Here is a 21,869-nt window from a genome sequence, read left to right as displayed (position 1 = left end):
CTCCCGTCCCTGCGCGCGGCGCGGGCCGCGCCCGGCGGGACATTTAAACGCGCGGCGGCGGCGCGGGGGCCGCCTCCCCACCGCGCACGTGGCCCCGCGCGCGGGCCGGGGCGGGGCCGGCGGGGCGCGGGAGAGGCGCGGAGTCCCGCGCGCGGCGGGGGGCGGGCCCGGGGGCGGGGCCTTTGGAATCCCGCGCTGGGCGGGGCCCGAGGGGCGGGGCCGGGGCGGGGCCTAGACGCGGAAGCGGCGGGAGCGCCCGTGGCACGTGGGACCGAGCTGGGGTGAGCCGGGGTGAGCCGAGCCGAGCCGAGCCGAGCCGAGCCGAGCCGAGCCGAGCCGAGCCGAGCCGAGCCGCGCCGCGCCGCTGAGGATCCCTCCCCGGACCGGTCCCTGTCCCGGTCCGCGGCGAGAGGCGCCCGGCCCGGCTCTGCTCACGCCCTGCTCCCTTCCCCGCAGGCCATGCAGCGGCCCGGGCTCTTCGGGCGGCTCAGGGCGGCGGTGGTCGGGATGGTGCACGTGGGAGCGCTGCCAGGTAAGCGGCGGGTGGGCGGCACGGCCGGCGGGACCCGGACCGGGACCAGGAGCGGGTCTGGGTCGCCGGCGTCAGCCCTTAGCCCGGCTGCCATCTCCCTGGAAGGCTTCACTTCCCTTCACTGCAACTACGGGCCCCTCATCAAGCGCCGGAAGTTTGGGCGCTCCCCGTTTTAGAGGTAAAAAAGGCGGGAAACGGTTCCACATAGGAACCTGGGCTGAAAAAACAAGGATTTGGGTTTGGTGAGCTCTTGTTTCAAGAAGCAAGTTGCACAGAGGGGCTTTAGGAGAGGATGGCGGTTGGATAGAGCTCTCTCATGCCCTCAGAGGCACAGGAAAGCTCAAACAACAGGCAGGATCTGTTCCGGCCTGGCCTCCTCGTCCACCTTTCCAGGGGCTCAGGGTAGGCAGAGCTGATGAGGACGGCCCGATGCCCGGAGCTCAGGGTGCCCCACGTTTTCCCAGAAGCAGTCCCCAGGCGGTATGGCCAGCTCACCCTGTGCCGTGGAATCAGGGCAGCTAACAGAGCTGACACGGGGCTCAGCACAGTCCCCATTTCAGACTCCCACTGCCTCACCTTAGGAGCCCAAATACTAGAAGAGACTTTGATCTTAAAGGAAATCCATTAGACTCCAGCAAAATCTCTGTGTGTGTATTTCTGCCATGAAGATCAGATACAATCAACCTTGCAGATTAAGGATAGCTTTAACTGGGTTTAAACTCACTGTTGTTTAGCACAGGTGTTCTATGCTGACCTGGAGGTCAGTCTTGCCCATAGGTTGTACTCTCTGGAGCATTACTAATGCAGGATACATTATAACTACACGAATGGCAAGCTAAGAGCAGACCTAGTGCAACAGTGGATTATAGCAGACATTCCTCAAGTTTGTGAACTGGATTTAGGAGCTGAATGGTTACAGCAGCTCTGCCAAGTTCTGATAAGGAAAGAGACGTCACTAAGGCATGTCACAGGGAGAGAGGGCAGCCTTTGAGCAAGTTTGCCCTGTATGTCCTTGTTTCAGTGTGCAGTCCGGATGGATGTCCTACCCAAAGCTGTTACTGTCCATGGGTTTAGTTTGTGCATGCCCTGGGGTAAGCAGTATTATTTTTGCAGGGACACCAAGAAATTCTCTTCCATTGACCCAGATCATTGATCAAGCTTGTCGAGAGGCAGAAGCTTACAAGGATGCTGGAGTTGTAAGTTTTGGTTTCTTTCTTCCCATGATGGTCATTACAAAAAACCACTTCTGCAAAGCCAGAATTTTAAATTGAGCCTATAATTCATCAAAAGCATCTTGAAGCTCATTGATTAGGGAGATGCTTAAATCCATGTCTTTTATTTTGACATAGGAAGTAGGCCTTATAGATTACCAAAAAACCCTAAGATAAGGATCACCTGCACCCAAAACAGTTGAAAAATGTTAGATTCAAATTGTACAATTCAGGTTGTTTGAGTTAGATGAAGCAAGTCAATTTAAGGAGCTAAAAAAAAAGTTGCCTGAAACGTGGGCTGTTGCTGGCATTCAAGGTCTCTGGCTGTAGAATGCTTCATCAATCCAGTCTGACAAGCAACTGTATTTTTAGCTCTGTACAAGCCTCTGGTTTCCTGAGGTCGTGGAGGAATGCCATGTGCACAGCTGATACACTGCATGCATACCTCAGGAACCTGGAGGGTGCAGGATCACCCCATAGCTGTGTTTGTAACAAAACAACACAGATAACTCAAGATCTAAAGAAATAAAGGCTCAGGCCCATTTCTGCCCTCGCTAAGACTCTCTCCAGGCCTCCGGCAGCAAACATACCTGCTTTGCACATCCAGAAGAGAAGGCCCAAAAGGCCAGTCTCAGCCAGAGGCAAGAAGAGACTGCTGTCAGAATTGCTATTGGACCTAAAGTGGTGTAGTAATCTTCATAAGTCAGTAGATTTTAACAGGGTGTATGTCCTTTTGAAAGGTCAGATATGTTTTAAACATTTCATTACGTCTTGTCTTGGGGTGTTGATGTGCTTTTTCTTTGACCTGCCCACAGCATTATGAACATTTTCTGGTGGTACTAATGTCCAAGGTTTGAAAATGTCTTCAGTGAACCAGCTGTCACTCCTCCAAGCTGCTGTTTTCAGAAAAACTTTATTAACAACCTGGTTTAATCATTTTTAATCTATAAATTAGAATGATACTTTACAGACAGAACAAAATTGAATACAAGAGCTTAGTTTAAAGAATAGAAGACCAAGGTCAAAATGCAAGACAAGTCACACAAGGTCGGTTATGGGCAGAGCACTGGAAAGGCTGAATTAGGAAAGAACGCTGAGGATAGAATCATTGAAGGGATAAACAGCACTGCGGTAAAATGATGCTAGCCTGGTGGGCTTTAGTATCTGTGAACCAGATGAACATGTGTGACATGCCCTCCCAGTTAGAATAGTCCCTGGCTGCTCGTTGAACAGAACAAGGAAGTTTTCTTCCTTTTCATTCCTCCTGAAAGAACAGGTGTGTAATCACTGTATTCTGTACTGTGCTTTTGTATTTTGTTGTTGCAGTTTCACCATGAGGTATGATGTGATTCGATCGCTATCAGAAGAGTGGCAAACACTAATCTCTGCCTTCCTGTGCCAGAGGAAGTGCTTGCACAAGTAATCTAGAACTCATACTGCTCCACATCGCAGTGCCTGTTTGCACATTTCCTTACATAATAGTTGCACATTGAAACCTTCAACAGCAGGAGGAAGACACCAAATATTCCTGAAGGTGAAGGAAGGTAGGGAAGCAGTTAGTTCCGCTGCTGGCGTGCACAAAGCTGGAGCAGCTTTCAGATAAACTTTAAAACTTCTAAAATCAGTACTAACACAAAGTTTTAATTTGGCTTTTATACTTTGTCTTTTCAACAGTTGTACTGAATTCTGCAATTCCAGTTCGAACTGGTTTACCTTTTCTGCACAAGTGCATTGCAGTCTCTGAACTTGAATATATCTTTAAACCTACCTGTCATGTAGACACGAGGTGAATGCAGTCATTTCTCTACACATTTGGACAAATCCAGGGAGTTATAGAGTTATAATTAACCCGTTTTCTTATAGAAGTCACAGTAACATCAGTATATTTCCACACCAGTCTTCCTTCTAAAGGTCTGTACAGTGTTAGAGAACAGAACAGAAGAGTGTTTGAGCAGTATAATAAACACATCCTTTATTAAGGAGATAAGTCTCAGAGATAATCAGGAGAGCCTACATAGATATCAACAGGGTTGCTTAACACTTTCTGCAATTCAACTCTTCAGTGTTTTGTGCTACTTTAAAAGAAAGGGGTGTTTTCATGATAGATTCTTCAGGAGCTTCCCAGCTTTGACACAGAGGTAACCACTGCCAAACTGTTCTGGAATGAGAATATATTTGGGTTTCTTGTTCAGTATTCCAAAGGAACTGTCAAGCTGTCAGTTTTTCTTGTGGAAGAAGAGCTAGAAAAAGGGGTTTTTTCCTATGTTTTTTTTAACTGACAGTGTTTCCAAATGCTGCCCACAGTAGCCCTTAAGAAAATACATAACCATTTGCTGATATTTAGATCTTTCCATATTGTCTCAAATTGTTCAAATTGGTGTTAACATTTAAAAATAAAGTATATGGTCTTGCTCACCCCATCTGTGTTGCACTTGGAAGTAAATCCTGGTATATTCAGAGTAAGGTGACTTGTCTGGCACATTCACAGCTTCACATAATAAATATGAAAGATTTGTGATATTAGAGCACAGTAATGAAAACAAGTGAGTGCTCAGCTAGGAAGCCATCTGTGCTCAAAATGTATATGCTTTGTACTTGTGTGTTGCTAAACAATGAAATTCCCTAGACAAGATTTTATAAACAGCAGGCTATGAGGCATTATAATCCCTCCAATTTGTACCTGCTTTTCTTTAAGAAAGAGTCAAAATACATATACTCAGGTTAACTTTTATTCATTCCATTCACCCTAGCTGACATTTGTTTTGTAGCTAGAAAATAGAGGACAAGTTCCCACTTGACTGTTAGTTACTGTTCCTAGCTGTAGCTACTGCAGTAGTTGACATTAAAAGCAGTTACTAGTATATGTTCTACATTGATGTTTTTAAAAAATAAAGGAGTGTTAAGCCTATTGCTCTTACAGCTACAGTGATAACTGGAATCCACCATGCTTAGAATTTAATAACAGTGGAGACAGAATAAAGTAGTATTTCTGCATAGAAACATGTAGGTAGCTTTCACTTGAATTACAGAGGTTAACATTTCAAATCTCAGCTGTATTACAGGAAAATAGAATAGCAGCCAGACTGCCCACAGCTACCTCCTATGGCACGTACAGGAGAACAGGAGATAGCAACTTGATTCTGTTAAGGCAGTGATCTCCTGCTCTGGAGGTGAGTTTTTAAAGCAATTGCTAAGAGCTGTGGTTACAAACAAGCAATTAAATGTTCTGCAGACACCTGATTTCCTTTATAAGGGGCACATGAGGAGTGTGGGGGTAATTGCTGGCATTGTCTAAGTTCCCACCCAAGCCTGTATAAAAACAGGGACGGTGTAAGCCCTGCTCCCTTTTTAGAGGAAGGAGTGGAGGTGATGAGCTAGAGAGTTTTGTCCTGGGGTGTATGTGTTTGCAGGTAAAGCCTTTTTCTGGGGTTAAAGTTGCCCTGGGAAAAAGTTACATTAGGTATATACTGAATTTAAACTTGTGCAATTGTTACATCAGTTGTGGTTTATAGTGTTTCTGTTTTGAGGCTTTTCTGCTGTAATATGCGTGCAGCTGAAGTGTTTTAAGAGGTTGTTTCTGTAAGTGGAATACAGCTAGGGCAATTATTTTTCATATAGTTAGAGAGCTATTTAAATGACCTGTTTTTCAGTAGCTAGCTGTGATACAAAGGGCACTTCACATGTGTAGCACTTCAGAAGTCATTCAAAGTAAAAAGGAAATATATTGTTTGAAAATTACTTATAATAAGGCTATTACATATAAGCAACACTTGAATTATCTTAATATTCAATGGAAAAGGAACACAGAAGGTATTTGCAACAGTTTTATCTCATACTATCTACGTAAATCCTGCTTTGTAGGATATAATGCAGAAGCTGTTTCCATAGGCTTCTAAACCATAAGCTTAAGTTCCAAGAACTTTAATTTAGCATAACTGTTTTCTTTCCCCCATTTTAATTAGCTGTCTGATAGTATTGAAGTTTGTTTCATATACATACCAATTCAGTAAACACAAATCTGTGGTGTTATATTTTTATATAAAATATGAAAGAAAGCTTTGACTTAATGCATCTGTAATTCAGCTTTCTGTATTACAGAACATATGTTGTTCTCTTTTTAATTAAACAAAGCATAATGTGCAAAAGAACAGTTGGATGGTACCAAAAGAATAACACATTATTAAAGTTCTACCAAAAATATTCACTGTAGCTGGACCTTGAGGCCATAGGAAGAGGCAGTTGCTGAAAAGTGAATATAGTAAATTTAAAGGTGGAGAGAGAACTTTGCAATCCTCCCATATGCCTGCATTTTAAGTTAAAATTCAATGAGACTTTTTATATGTAGTATGGCTAGGGTTTTTTATAACTTATTAAATTAATTAATTCATTAATGTAGCTAATGGAATAATTTGCTTTATGCAAATCCAGAACTGTCAAAGTAGTAGCAAGATGTGAAAAGCTCAGTTTCACTGTGGAGTTCTGCCAGCCCATTCTCTTGCTTTTTTTGGCTTCTAGCAGAGCTCTTTAGGAGCTGAGCATTTTGAAGTCCCATTCCCAGTTGCCTTTCTTCCTGTTGGGATTGATCTTTGACTGCCTGGAAGCCTGTGGATTCAGTTTTGCAGAACCTGGTTCCTGGCTCTTCTCATAAGCTTGGAGTTTCCTTGGCACTCAGATTTTGTTGAAGTCTGCCAAGTAGAGCATTTTTGAGCTGAAAACTTCCAGTCTTTTTGACCTCAAGGAATTACCTGATTTTGATGGTTCTTTGCTTTTTTTTTTTTTTAATTTGTTTTGTTAAAGTATTATAGTTCTACATTAGTCCTTTTGCCACGTGCAACTACTGACCAACTTTGCTTTCTGGCTTAGACTGACTTAATCTATTTACGTGTAGAGAGGACAAGAGGCAACAGGGTTTCTCTTTCTGTTGGTACCACAAAGGATTCAGTGGCTGTGCCTCAGATACCAAGACCATTTGGTCATTTCAGGTTTGTTGGAATAGTCCTAACCTCATTCCAGAAAAAATGACTAAAAATTGTGATTTTTTTTTTTTTTTTTTTTTGTGTGTGGTTTTCTTAGGACAGGGTGTTATCTATTGTCATGTAACTACCTCCCATCACAGGTACAGAAGTGTGGGTGTTACATATTGAATTAGACACACAAACAAAGTCAAGTGCAGATGTTTTTGGTTGGTTGCTATGCCTGGTGTTCCTTTGTCTAATTCAGGTTTTCCTGGGCTGGAATTATGTAGTCAAATGTGTTGGTGAATGGCACCACACAGTGCGAAGGTCTGATGTGTGGAGTGTCATCATATCAGGTCACCTGTTCCATTAACAGGTCATGTCCCTTTGCTTTTTAGGTAGCATGTGTTTTGTGTATTTAAATACTCAGCTGTGAGTAAAATTTGGGAAAGGCAGCTGTGCCCTGGTGCTTTGAATGTTTGCAGGTGTGCCTGGACTGACCATGTTGCTCCACTGGATTGTTTTCTTCTCACTTTACCACACCCTCCGTGTTGGGTGTTCATTTATGATGCTTGTGCCTTAGACTGTAATTCAGCCATTAAATGATGACACTGTTTTATATACTGTCTTATCTTTTGCTGCCAGAAGGGCTTCCTCACTACAACAAAGATTACAGAAGTGTTATGCATAAAAGATTTTTTTAAAAGAAAACTTTTTTTGTTTCCCCTTCCTGATTCTCTATGTTATTAATAACTAAGTTGCTATGTTTAATCTCTAATTGTGGGTTTTTTCCCAAAAAATGTTCCTTCTATTCTTGTTCAGTTACAATATCTGTGAAAGGTAAAACTCTCACTTTAAAGGATTAAGATGCATGATAAAACTCCAGAGAGAGCAAAATTTATTTGCTATATATACAATTAGTTTGTCCATTAAACTTTTTGCATTTTTAGAATTAAGCTGGTGAGAAATATCTTTTCATCTTCTCACTGCTAATGCAAAATACCAGGCATGGAATATGTTTCAAGGCTCTGCTTTTACTCGTTATTAATCCTTGACAAAATTATATATTATCTGCAGTTGTTGCAAACATTTTGGTATAGCCTATGCAATGATTGGAAAAGTGTGTGTCATCGGGTAATGTACAAATTGTATCAGCAGAGTATTTTATCATCACTCCATTCTTTGCTAAGAGTGTGTCCATGTGGATGGAGAGATATAATAGACAATAAATAGCAATATCTTCCTTCCAATAATTCTGAATACTGAATGGGAGAAGTATCAGTAGTTCATATTATGGCATTTGGCACAATAATAGTCAAACAAAAAATTCCTTTATTTATCCAAAGTAACACTTATTTTCTGACATTAATTGAATTGAAAATTGCCCTGATTATCTCAGAGTCCTCTGTTATCCAAATAATACTCAATATCCTGTATTCCCCTTGGATAACTGAAGTTTGACTTTACACTATTTTTAATGAGGTGTAAGATTTAACTCATTTGACTACAGTTCACATTTTAGGATGGATCAAAGGAACCCAAATTGATGAATGTATAATTAAAATCACATTTATTTCTCTTCATGATTTCACTGCAAATACCATGCTGTCGATGAAAGCACTTTTATAAGTGGTTGTGTGCACCAAATGCATCAGCACAAGTTGCTGTAGGTAATCCTTCCCTTGAAGGAAAACCTTTACCTTTGTGTGTCTTAATACACAATATATAGTGGTAAACTAGCCGTGTCTGTAGGGTGCAATGATGTATTTATAATTCCTTCCCCAGGATGGCCTGATGGTGGAGAACATGCACGACGTGCCGTACACGGTGTGCCCGGGCCCGGAGGTCACCGCAGCCATGGCAGTGCTCGCTGCTGCCGTGAGACACAGCTGTCCCCGCGTCCCGCTGGGTGTCCAGGTGCTGTGTGCTGCCAACCAGCAGGCAATAGCCATTGCCCTGGCTGCAGGTAAAGCAAAGGGCTCCTCAGTTATTCCTGCTGCTGCTGTGGCATTTGCTCTGTGCAAACTGCGCCTCGTGCTGGCATAGATTCCGTGGAAAGCTCACTGTACCCTGAAACAGAAGCAATTAGATTCTGAGAAAGATGCCAGCTTGATTATTAGAATGGATGCTACTTGTGCGCTGCTTCAGTTGGAGGCTGCTAAAAATCCCACTGCTGCCACCACAGCTTTCTAGGTGAAACTTGTCTAAATGTAATGAATAGTTTAAATCTGCTTGTGTCTAAAAGCTGCCTTTGTTGTAAGTCTTATTTACTTCAGTTATATGTGAGGGTCAATTTAACCCAGGGTGCTGAAGCATCCTGTTTCAGCACCTATTTATATGTTGATGCTGCTACTGTTACCCATTAAAACTAAGTTTTTGTTGTCTTTTTTTAATGAATGAGTAGAATGAAGCATTTTATATAATGACAAAAATTGAGTGTACAGACAGACAAAGTACTTAAAATTAAACTGTGTTTGGGGGAATTAAGTATAAATTAATCTACCTTTTTTTGCATGAATCCTAGACTTGCTAAGCTTCCTGCTCCTACTGTTTGCTGAAGCAATTTTAGTTTTTCATATGTACCCCTCCATGATGTAAAGATGAAGGCTGGCTTAATATGGAAAGCCTGTGCTTCCCAAATTTGTAAATTGAGGGTTAATGTATGTTTTTGCCCAAATTGACTGTCATTATGGTAAGGCTGCACATTTTTATATGTACATATTTTACAGAACCAGGCTGTGTTAACTGGAAGCCATACTTAGTTAAAATCGTTTAGGTTAACCTATCTGCAGTGACAGTTTTAATTATTGAGAATATGTTCTAAAAGCTTTAAATTCTTGTTAATAGATGTCTTTTCAACCAAGATTTGTTTTGTGAGCTTTAAAATCAGATGTTGCCATTTTCAAAGTGTCTAGCCACTTGACAAATTGCGAAAACCTAATTTCTATTGCTGCATCGGAACCTGTATGAAAACCTCAAATAAAAATGGTAACTGAATCCAGTTTTAGATTTTAGAGGTTGCTGCATGTGGGCCACTTGAGGTACCTAGGTATTTGGAAAAATAGCACGTACCCTATTTTTAAAAGCAATCCTTTGAGGAGCAAATATCATCATTAAATAAGGGATATAGTCTGGGAACAATGGATTGCTCTCCTCTGCAATTATTAATGAAGGGGAGCATTCCTGGAGGGCTTGGGTTTTGCTCAGCTCTGCTACTGTTCTGCACTATTTCCTCTGTAACTGTAGAACAGCAACCAGGAAGGGCCAGTGTTTAATGCATTTCATTGCACTTCTCTAAAAACGATTGTCTCAAGTTCACTGAACAGGGCAGCAAAGAGAAATTCTCTTTAAGCAAAACCCTAGTAAAGTGGGTACTGCTTTGTAGGTAGCAAATATTTAAATAGTTTTTCTGTAGCGACTTAGTAGTGACTTTAATGTCAATACAGTTTTGACAGGTAGCTATTAACAAAGCAAATCCTGTATGCTCTCACTACAAAAACAACTTGCTGAAGGTGTTTCAGCTAAAAACTGTATGTAGCATCTTCTACTGTACAGTAATTTAATTTTCCCTGTGGAAATCTGTCTTTGGTGAATAACTTCTTAAGAGAAGTTAAAAGAATCACTCTTAAGAGAAAGGGAATTTATAACTGGTGTCTAGGAGAAGGTAATGATTTTAATTTGTAAAGGGTGGGGGGAAATCCACAGGTCTGCAGTGTGACTAGGTGCTCAAATAGCTTGAGCAAGGACTGTAGGGTCCTGTGCCTGGGTGAGCCTGGGTCACTCATCATGAATCAGGGCTTAATTATTAAATCTAATCTTATCTTATAAATTTAGGAAAAAATGGTTCAGTTGGAAGGGACTTTAGTCATCTAGTCCAACTGTCATCTCTACCTGAAGCTGCCCTTTTTCCTTTAAGAATCAAGTTACTGAAATTCCAGTTCTGAATCAATGATGATGACACAGTTGATAGCTGATAAATGAGGCTTCATGTCAGGAGATATCCCAGATCTCTTCATGTCTTTTGTAAACACAGCTTTGCTGTCTGAGCCCATTCCTTGCCCTCCTGCACCAGGAGAGTGGGAATTCACTTGCTATCATCCACGATACTGTTTAGGGTAAGACAGAATTAGGCAGAGTTGCATGCTGTGGTTTTTGCTGTCCTTTTTAACTGCCACCATATTAATACAGTGGTGAGGGGAGGCAGCTCAGCTGAGAACTGCAGCAGGGAGCACCCACAGGTGCTGTGAAAGGCAGGGAGTGCCGCTGGAGACCCTGCTCCTGTGCCTGCAGCCCATGCTGAGCACAGGAGGAGCTGCTGCAAGACAGCGTCCTGAGAAGTATTTTTGCAGCACAGACACACTGTGCCTCAACAGCAGACAAAATCGATGCTCCTCTAAGTGTTCTATGTATTAGTTTTCATTGGATATTCCCTATTCTTGTTTTCCAGTGAAATTACAAAATGTGTTGTTCCCCTATAAGTCAGAAATGGGACTGCCTATTAACTATTCAACAGCTATTACTTTTCAACTTGCCAAATGTGGAAGTAAGCAGTAGGATCATTCTCACAATTTTATGAGCATAAAAATGAATTCATTAGCAGAATCTGATTATGGCTTCATAAAACAGAAGGGTAATGATATGGTGCCTGCACCTATTATACTTGTTTAAAAATTGTATTTTCCTGGCCTCCAAAAACCCAGATTAAGAGTGCAGCCTTACTAAACTAAGTACAATCCAATGTTTAGCAGAAAGTCTTGCATTACTGCACTAAGGAAACACAAACCAAGCATCAACAAGCAATGTGTAAGCAGTGACTTCAATATGAAGTTAATGAAATTACTTAGTGAATAGGCCCTGTCCTGAGTTAAACCTTGATTGCTGTGAAAGTGTCTCGTGTCTCTAGGCTTATGATCATAGTCTTAAGAGCAGAGAAATAATTATTCTTATATAACTCTGAATTGTACTGTAAGCTTGGGTGATGTAATCAGAAGCTATAGCTTTTGTTCCTAGATGTAGAAATCTCACTTTAGTTATTTGCGCTGTGTTTCTCACCAGTGTCTCCAAGCACCTGCAGTGGTACTTGTGGCACACTCTTGTCTTTGGATCCTGAGAATACCCCATGCTTTGCACCCGCTAATCTCAAGGCACAGGACAGCTTGCATTTGATTTGGCATCCATCTGTGATGTTTCTTGTTAGCTGGAGTCTGTGTTGCTAAGCAATGCAGGCTCTTCTCTATCAGGCGTAAGCTTCTGTTTCTGCAACTTCAGGGCTTTTGGAACGAAACTGAAATTTTAAAATAAACAGACACCGTGTCGTTTGGTAAATAAATTTTCAAGATCATCTATGTTTATAGTTGGAATGTGCTAAGGTATTTGCCTCTGTTGCCTAATCAGTTCTCTGGTGGGTAGGATTGCATTCTTGATGACTGCTTCCACATGCATTGCTTTCCTTCGTATGATGTCAGTTCTAATTAAATGTGCGTCTGACTCCAAAGCTGGAGCAGTTAGCAGAGCTTCAGAAGGGCTTGGAAGACACCTCTAAAGCAAACTGGAAAAACAGCAAAACTGCACAAGATGAGTGCAGAGCTTTTACACAGATGTGTAAAAGAGGCAGGTTTTAAGTGACAGGTCCAAGGCTATGAAAGGAAGGAGAGAAGTGAGGAGTGCAATAAGGGAATCAGAATTAAATCTTGTGCCTCAGAGCTGTGGGCTTATTGCTCTGTGGTCCAAGGCTTCAGTCTTACAACAGAGATATTCCAAGGCTGTGGAGGGGGCCCCTGAATGTTGAGTTTGGCCCATGTGAAGTAATTAACATTCATATTCCTTTTCAGTATCCATCCCACAAAACGTTCCTAGTGAGAAAAATTAATGAATATGGTGGAACCCATGTTGCTAGGGCATGACAGAATTGATGGCTGGAGTAGAATGGCAAATGTTTAACTCTTCCTAAGCCTTTGGCACAGCTCTAGAAGCAATTTGTTGATGTGGTGCTGTGTAGGAAACACACGCTGCATTCAGATGGAGTCACATGGGTTGCATATAACATGTTTCAGGCTGTGTTTTCTTGCCTTATTTCCCAAAGTTGACAGTGCTATTCCTCTGTGTTCGTAGTCTTGATGCTTTTGACTTGATGGCCAACTTCAGGCATATTTAACTGGGGAATAGATGTCAGAAAAGCAGTAATACAGTGAAAGTTTCTGGAAAGAGGGAAGAAACGTGAGCTAATGACCCTTTTAGGAGAGAAAACACACCATTGGAATAATGGAGCAGTGTTTTGAGCCACCTACTCCTCTGTCTGGCACATCATGGCAGGAGACAAGTGCAGCTGCCTGTTCTGAGCCACACTGGAACAAACCAAAGGGCTGAGGGAGAGAAGGGGACCAAGGCGACCAGGGGCTGGGGGAAAAAGTGCTGGGGTCAGTGGGAGAGATGGGAGCTGAAAGCAGTGAGATGGGAAGAAGTCAGAGAGAATTGGGGCAAAAATAAAGAATGGGAGATATGTGGAAAAGTGATGTTGCTTAGTCCTAGAGCACTTGAAATAATTAGTGTTGGGATCAAATAGGAAAGGCAGTAAGGTGGATTTTTGTTTGGCTTTAGTGTTTTTGTTTTCCAGTTCTCAGTTTTAGCTAAAATGTTGTTTTTGACTGTTTTCAGGTCTTGATTTTATCCGGGCTGAAGGGTTTGTGTTTTCTCATGTGGCTGATGAAGGGATTATAAATGCCTGTGCGGGTGACCTGCTGCGATACAGAAAATACATTGGAGCAGACAACATTCAGATTTTTGCTGATATTAAAAAGAAACATAGGTAAATACTAGCAAGATTTTATGTAAATATGAATGCAATCATGATCTTATATTTTTCTTAATTTTCTGATTTTTTTTTTAATGTCAATTTTCTTCCAGGGAAGTTAATCATATAGGGAAAAGTTTGTTATTTAAGCACGGTCTTGCAGTGCTGTAAGGGGATACATTTAAAAATAAATTTGCAGCTGCAAGTTGCTTTATCTGCAAAGTTTGTAGTTGTTTAACCTTTGGGTTTTCAGTATGCCAGCTCTAAAAGCCTTGCATCTGGTATTGAGACTTTATATGCATGTGTATATGTCTGTTATGTTTAAAGAAGTTTTGTTTCTGAAAGTTAGGTATCCAAGGTTATTTTTTAGTTATGAAGGCAGGTGCCATATAAAAGCATCCAAGTGATGATATTTTGGCATTTTAAAAAGCTCTTCTCTTTCTTCTCTTTCCTGCCAGTAATACTGATTCCTGCTACTTAAATCAGTGCTGTCTATGTAAGGGTTATGTTCTATGATTATCAAACAGAAGGAACTTATGACAGATAAATCCAGTTTCATTTCTGTTTATACTTTATCTTACCTGTCACGTGGTACTTTCAGCTATTTAGATGTCACTCTTTGGATTTGTTGTTTTTTGGGGTTTTTCCCCCAGACAAACTGCTCAAGTGCTATGTATTATACATGCTAAATAACCTAATTAAAATGTTTGTGTGTAGTATGTGAGCAATCATGACAATAATCAGGTTTGGAAGATCTTAAATATGTAATAAGCAGGCAATAAATTTCAAAAGGGAAAGGAAACAATGCAATGTGGTGGTCAGATGAAGCTTTTCAGTCCTTTCAGAGCAGTTTCTTTCTGATGATTTTTTTATGTATATATATAAATATGTATATATATATAAATGCAAATACATTGCATTAGACTTTCTGAAATGAAATTGCATCATATAATTTTTATTTTTAGTCTTGACAGTTGATGAATTGATATTTGGATTATGCTTCCCATTTTTCAAAGAGTTGGCCTTTAAGAAAGGCAAAGAAGTTTTCGTTTCAGGCAGAAACATAAGCTCAGAAGGAATTGCTGAAGGACTTGTTGGTTGAGCTTTCTAATATAGAAAAATGCAGCTGCCACTGAGAGCTGCTATGCTCCTGTTCTTTAAATGAGGAGAAACTGTTCTTGTGCCATCGCCACTCAGCAGTGCAACATGTTTGCCATAGCTGTTGTTTTCTATCTAAATACAGAAACAACGGCGTGGGATGTTCAACCAGCAACGGCTGGAATTCTTTCCAGGTTTGGGACCACATAAATTAATAGCTGCTATTGCGATACATTTCAGACAAAGTGTGTCACCCATACATCAAAGCCTGCTGTTGAACAGCTGGGATGCAGGTGTAATTGATGTTTGTAATTGTTGTGTAAGATGATTCCTGTGGTTATATCAGAGGCATTAACTATACTTTCTGTTGGTCGGACTTCTGGAGGTTGTAGGCAACAGGATCTGATTTATGAATGAGAGCACATCCACAATTCCCACTTGAAGTCAGAGAGCTCTGTGTGCTCAGCACTTCTGAAATACAGGTGCTTGACATGTAAGCAGCTGTCTCAATTGACTCTTGGTGGCTCAAACTTAGCACTGCTCTCTAGAGCCGGGAGCCCCCTGAGCAATAACCAGAGCCATAACGGATCAGTTGGGGCACTCTGGGGGGAAAGGTCGGTTTTTAACTCTTTTTAACCCGGCTGGCAGTGTCAGCTGCCAGTGCAAAGCTGGCCCCTGGGGGTTCTGGCAGCGGGAGGCGGGGGGGCGGGCCGTGGGTGCCACGTGTGTGACGGCCGTGTCCCCGCAGCGCCCACGCCCTGACGGCCGACGTCAGCGTGGCCCAGACCGCGGCCGCTGCCCAGCTCTTCGGGGCCGACGGCGTGGTGCTGACCGGCACGGCCACCGGCCAGCCCGCGGAGCCCCGGCAGCTGCGAGGTGAGAGCCGCGGGGACGGGAGACGAGAAACTCGCTGTGGGTTCACCTCATCAGAGCGAACGTATTTGAGGTGTTACCTAGATGGGCTGGGCTATGTTCGTATGCAAGTCTGGCAGGGCAAAAATGACAATTATCGCAAGCTTTTATTACACCGAATGATGCTGAGGCTGAAAGAAAATGCTGTTTCATTTGTAAAAAGCCTTAATAGAAGAAAAAGCCACTTTATAGCCCTAGAAAACCAGCTACACTAAAACTAGCCATATTAAACCAACTAGCTAGCCATAAATCTTTCCACTGAAGAGTTTGGTGTGTTTTTATCTTTCACAATGAAAATGGAATTCCTGCGAGAAAAGGGGCGTTTTGATAAGGCAACATTCCAAGCATTTATACCAGGGAAAGTACTGCTTGGAAGATTTTCAGAAAGAATACAAGTTCTTTGGTAGACAGGAAGATATTAACATCAAAATAATTTTTAAATAGCAAATGTGTGGACTTTTTGTCAAGGGAGACTCATTTGACCTATGAGTTCTGACCTTTGCAAAAGTGCTATGCTACTTGATATTTTTATATTGGCATAAGTTTGGGCTTTGTTCATGAAACGGTATTGCTCCCATGCTAGCATTAAAGTTCTATCGTGGGGACATTTAATTTTCATCACTAATTGTAACTTAGATCCATGGCTTGAATTTGAATGTGTCACTCCATAAAAGAGAATGTGTATTTTTTCAGGTTTTACTTTACATGACATGCTGTAACTTGGCATGTTTTGAAGTTCCAGTGCACTGTATTCTATTCAACTTAAGTTAGCAGATCAGCATGAAAAACGTGGTTTACCTGCCAGAGATAACCTGGACTTCCACAGGTTTTATTTATATCTTTTGTTGTATTTTCGTATCTTTTGAAACAACATAAAATCATTCCGTGTTTTCCGGGCTTTATGTATGTCACACATGTTTAAGGTCATTTAAAGTGGATGTTGAACTTGTCAAAATGGTTCTTGTTTTATACATACTAAACCTGTTGCTGAAAAACAGATTACAAGTTGCTATGCCTCGGCCACCAATGTTAAAAAGGAAATAATGGCTTGGTGTGAGAACTGAACCTCTGGAATTAACTGGGTCTTTTGGTACAGTAAATTAGAAATGATACACGGAACAGGCGATACCAGAAGCTGTGCCTGCTTTAGAGACTGCAAAATTTTGTTAATCTAGAGATCCATCCCTGTTTGTACTTAATGTCTCCACAGTTATTAATGCAGATTAAATAATTTTTTAAAAAAACTTGATATATTTTTGGGCAAAATCCTAGGTTAAATTTTGCTTTTGTGTTTGCACATGCAACCTCCATTGATTTTCTGCATCAGAGAGCAAAACCTGTCCTGTAGGCCAGAGGCATTTTTGTCACAGGACCCCAGCCCGACAGAACCATAGCTTCTGCTTTTCTTTCATGTGAACAAACTTGTCTGTGTCTTTGTCACTCTTTCTCTTTCTGGGTCCAAAGAACAAACTGAATCAGAGTTGGCAGCTGTAATGAAGTACACATTAATTCTGTGTTTGGATTTGTGTTATGAAAGCAAGAGTGTTCAGATCATTGTACTTAGATCACAGTATTTTGGATGTTAGCAGGCCCTCTCATGAGAAAGATGTCTTAAAACAGTTAAGGGAAGAACTTAAAAATCAGCATTCCACGGTATAGAAAAATGACAAATTAGGCATATCTATGTCAGGAGATTCTTTAAAGAGATCAGATCTACAGTCTACAAAGTTGGTGTTGATGTGAGCGAGATTTTGCATTTCAGGAATTTATGCAGCCCCGGCAGTGCCGTATTATGGTGATACAATTGGGCACCTTTTATCACACTGCAAAGCAGCTCTTGAAAGCAAAGCTGAGAGACAGATGAGATTTTTGTCATGTCTCTTTTTCAGCTTTGTTGTGCAGTAATATAGAAGTGGTTTTGCCTTTGTGTCTTTGTGTAGAATTGATTGATTTGTGATGGGCTGTGGGAAGTGTTTCCCCGTCGAGGCAGAGATCTGTGTTCAGTCAGGTTTTGTTTGCAGTTTGTGTCGCTGCCTTCTCTGGGCTGGCAGGCTCTGCTCCAGGGCTGCCTGGGCACTCCAGGGCACCAGAGGTCGATGGAGTACAAGGTTTGAAAAATCAGGCTTCATGTTGTTAAGGAGCAAGAATTACAGCAGAACGCTTAGGATTGCAGTTCATTAATAAACCATCTTTTCATCTTATAGAAGTTCCAGTTTGCTGCCTTGTGGAATGTTCTTTGGTTGGATGTGTGAACCCCCCAGGTTTTTTCTTTGGCTGTAACTGCTGAAATACCTGCTTTGTATTCAGTTTGTATTTTGAGTGACCAAAGCTTTGCATAATGACTGCTGAGTTATCTCTCTGAGCAAAACAAAGTGTCTCAGCTGAGTAACCTGTGGAAAACAGGTACACAGTGAAATCCAACAGCTGGCTGTGACTGTCACCTCCTTAATTACTGTTCATAAATGGGGCCTCAGGACCGATTCAGCCTCTCATCTTTTGATGGCCGAAAGAGAGGCTGCTGCCTATGTGATACCCTCAGAAAAAGTACTGATCGCTCACATCTCCTGTTGAAGGCCTAAATTTAATGACAGAGAAAAAGTCCTTTGAATTAAAAACCTAAAATGTGTTAAGAGTGGAGAGCATTACCATAAACATAATGTTGTATACGGTACAGTGATCACTGCAACAAGAAAGCTGTTAAAGAAGAGTAGTGGAGCAAGTTATTGGCAGAGCGGTACTTATTTTTACACCACTCTTCGCCATTGTTTTCAAGCTAGGAGCACTTGGCCTTTATTTCATGAAACTTGTGCATACCATAGTTCAAATGCTTTCATTGTGCTTTGCAACCAAGCACGATTTCATTGGGTTTTATTAAAGACCTGTGTGCGGCTGTGCTGCCACAAGAAAGAGCACAGTGCCCTCTAGTTACAGCCCACTGGAACAGAGAAATCTGGGTAAATGTCTGTGTCTTGTTACTGTAACATCACAGAATTCTCTTTTTTCTCACTGTGTCAAAAAAAAAAAAAAAAGTCAGAAAAAGAATGCCAGGAAAACTGAGAGATTTGAAGGAGAGCTCTGTGTTTAGAGATATTTTGATAGTGACTGAACATTGCCCCACAAAAGCACATCTCGGTGCTGTTGCTTTATTTTCTTTCACAGGTTAGAATTTGTATTAGCACAGCCAATAGACAAATCACCTTCTACGTATCAACTTTAGGCCCTGATGTGCTTGGAAAGGACTTAAAAGTAGCATCTGTAGCATACTTACTGAGGGAACACATCTCAGTGCACACTGAGCACTCCCTTTGCCATTCTGCACACTGTCACTCTGAATAAGCCTCCAGCCCAGGAGATGAGCGTGCACTCTGTGTGTCACACACGGATCACAGCAGCACTTGATACCTTCCCACTTTGGAAGGCTTTGGGTTGTTCTGGTTTCAGATCAGTCTCAGGTTTCACTGGGTTTTTCCCTTTGCACAGCAGGGCTGAGCTGTTGTCTCAGACCCATGTGAACATGCTCTGTTTAATTATTTGGCTCTTCATTTTTCCTGCTGATGTGAAATAATTGTGAAACAACTCCCTGCTCACGTGCTTTACGCACTTGTAAGAACAAATATTGACTTGGAGCCTGGTTCCTCTGGGGATTCAGTCAAGTGCTGTCACAAGTCTGTGGTCAGATGCACCTTAATCATGCACTGGTATTGATGTAAAGCAGATAGGATATTTCTAAGAGCATATAGATATTATACAAAGAAAATCCTGGGTTTTTTAGAACAGGATATCAGTAATAATGCTTTAGGTAACTAGAAATTATTTTGTTGCTGTAAGCAGAATAACTAAGAATATCAAATATGCGTAGAAATAACTAAAATTTTAATCATATATGCATGATCCATATGTTTTGTTTTACATTTTCAGAAAGGGCTGTGTTGAATGGTTTTATTTTTGTGTTAAAATCTTTTTAAGAAGGAGATATTGTTCCTAGATGGAAAAATGGTAGAGCGTGTGACCTAAAAAGAGATTGAAGAGCATTTTAATTGATCCCCTCTCTTCAGTAAAGTAGAAGGTGATAAATAATTAGTCTTCCCTGAAGCATAATTAATAAGTTAGGCTTCTGATGCAACTTCATTTAAACAGTGTTTTGAAGCAGACTTTTATTTGTTGCATGTGTGTTTTCCCTAGTTACCTCAAGCTATAACTACCTTACCATCAGCTTATCACTAATTAAGCCAATTTATATGTTTTTAAAGGTCAGAAATAATGGCTCACAACATTCCTCTAAGGGATGAAGCATCCAGTCCTATGAGTCACTCCTTGGATGGTCAGTTTGACATAAAATGATGGGAAGGATGCTTAAGTAATTCTTGAACTGGGCTTTTGTTTCCTCCTCCCAAAGCTAATACTGTGTTTTGAGCCTTGTTTTTGTCTGTTTCTCCTCTTGAAAACAGGTAAAGGTCAGATGATTAAGTAACACTGTATATAGGAAAAATAAGAGGCCTTTTTATTCCTTTGTCATTCCTCATTCTGATAAAAGACCACTTTTCTTTCTGGAAAAACTAGCTGAGCTGTCAGTGGTGCCTGTATGATCACTGCTCTCTTTCATACAAGCAAATATATGGAAGTATTCCAGACAACAGGATGTAAAAAGTAAGATTCTTTTTTTTCTGTTTAGAGCCAAAGGTGTTTTTTCTAGAGAAACTGTTTAATTCTGCAGTAGAAGTAATAAATACCACAATCACAAATTTCTCAATACCTTTATTTTTCTGTTGAAGAACTAGGCAAATTAGAGTCTTTATAGAGAGAGTTTCAAAGACAGAAATTAACCCTGATTTTGGTTTTGTTCTCTTCAGAGGTTAAGAATGCTGTGAAGATTCCTGTGCTGGTTGGGTCCGGAGTGACTCTGGAGAATGTGAGGAATTACTTGGATGCAGATGCTCTGATAATTGGTTCCTATTTCAAGAAAGAAGGATATTGGGCAAATGCTGTTGATCCTGACCGAGTCAAGAAATTCATGGAACACATAAGTAAACTGAGGGAATGAGTTTGTCAGCAAACACCTTGTGTGTTTGTAGACATGCAGTGTGGTACGTCCTACTGAATTAAAGCACAAAAATTAAAGCACAAATGCATGGCTGAAGGGCAAATAACACCAAATTAAAATGCACATCCTCTCCCTAACTAGCTGGGAAGCTTGGTGACATACTTCACAATAACCTGGTGCTCTGATGTTTGCTTCTAGGCAGCACATTTCTGTGGTGTTCAAAGCTACCAGCAATGCAAAGCAACTCCGAAATCTTGTGTGAGATATTCTCTCCTATAAGTTAAAGGCTTAAGGAGTTGAAGAATTTTTAGAGAATGTTCATCACAGGTGAGCTGAGTTCTGTTTTGCCTTTAAGTACAATAGCATGCCCTAAGTTTACAGCTAAAAGTGTTGTAAATTGGGCAAGTTAATTAGCCTTTCAGTTTCCCCATCTGTAAAATGATGATAATAGCACCTACATCATACAGGGGCCATAAGACATAATGAATGAAAGAACGTACAGCACTTTCATCTCTCGAAATGAAGGGCTTTTTTAAAGTTCAAGATCATTATTTTTTCATTAGAATTGTGCATTTATACAATTGCTACTTTTTTGTAATACCACACAAAAATTTAAGATAATTGGGGTATTGATTTACTTACAATACTTATTAGAGAATAATTGTAAATATTTAATTATGTTTTAAGTAGATTTGGAATGTAGTCAAAATGCTTTTGCAAAAACTGGAAATTTTAATAAAGGTTGATGATTTTTCAGCAAGCACCTGCAGCTTTGTACCTCTCCAATAATAGTGATGTAAAGAACTTTCTTGGAATACAAGATATAATTACAATAGAAACCTTTCTACCAAAGCCACAGGTGTAAACAGAGATTTTTTTTATTATTATTTTTCATGTAAAATGTAGAGGAAAGACATTACAGTCTCACTGTGTACGTTGTAAGAGATTCCCCTTGAATTTGGTCCTTTAGCTCTAAGGAATCTTGAACACAAGGAATACCTGTTATGTCATGACTGTGCAAAATGTGGATCTATGTTTTCATTCCTTGGGAGTGGGAGCTCAGTTTGTCCTCTGGGATCTCTGTTTTTTCTTTGACATGTACACATCAGGCTTCTGCTGACGCCAATGAAATTTAAATTGTGGCTAGCAAAGCAAGTATACAAACATGGGGTTTGTGGCAGCTGGCAGAGCGCCCGTGCTTCTCTGAACAAGATATACATCCTCCTTCCAAAGGCAAAAAGATTTTCCAGATACTTCGTTTTTTTAACATAATGGTGATTCCAGAACATCACAGTATGAGATTGTCTTCTCAGGTTTCTTTTTTCTGGAC

At 40.9% G+C, this 21,869-nt stretch overlaps 1 protein-coding gene across 7 annotated transcripts; it reads left to right on the top strand.

Annotated features, from left to right (window-relative positions):
* The first annotated feature begins 226 nt into the window (after positions 1 to 226).
* On the top strand, positions 227 to 21,302 carry LOC120758005 (uncharacterized protein F13E9.13, mitochondrial-like). 7 transcript variants are annotated; one of them, XM_058422153.1, is made up of 7 exons: positions 252 to 281; positions 457 to 532; positions 1,646 to 1,728; positions 8,484 to 8,664; positions 13,353 to 13,503; positions 15,335 to 15,462; positions 20,349 to 21,302. In XM_058422153.1, exons 2-7 carry the CDS (start codon positions 460 to 462, stop codon positions 20,537 to 20,539), a joined length of 807 nt encoding a protein of 268 aa, XP_058278136.1. In that variant the 5' UTR covers positions 252 to 281; positions 457 to 459; the 3' UTR covers positions 20,540 to 21,302. The 7 variants fall into 7 exon arrangements, with proteins under 7 accessions (XP_039931706.1, XP_058278136.1, XP_058278137.1 ...); XM_058422154.1 differs by having other exon boundaries at positions 266 to 291; XM_040075772.1 differs by lacking the exon at positions 457 to 532 and having other exon boundaries at positions 227 to 281.
* Positions 21,303 to 21,869: the final 567 nt, after the last annotated feature.

The sequence above is a fragment of the Hirundo rustica genome, chromosome 11 (genome assembly GCF_015227805.2).
Source record: "Hirundo rustica isolate bHirRus1 chromosome 11, bHirRus1.pri.v3, whole genome shotgun sequence".
NCBI lineage: Eukaryota > Metazoa > Chordata > Aves > Passeriformes > Hirundinidae > Hirundo > Hirundo rustica.
The sequence above is the reverse complement of the archived record's forward strand: the minus strand, read 5'-3'. Positions and strand labels throughout refer to the sequence as shown.

Coding starts and splice junctions, on each gene's coding strand:
- LOC120758005 (XM_040075767.2), top strand. CDS start 1,495: ATGTCACAGGGAGAGAGGGCAGCCTTTGAGCAAGTTTGCCCTGTATGT. Junction 1,729..8,483: donor CTTACAAGGATGCTGGAGTT/GTAAGTTTTGGT, acceptor TTCCTTCCCCAG/GATGGCCTGATGGTGGAGAA. Junction 13,504..15,334: donor GATATTAAAAAGAAACATAG/GTAAATACTAGC, acceptor GTGTCCCCGCAG/CGCCCACGCCCTGACGGCCG.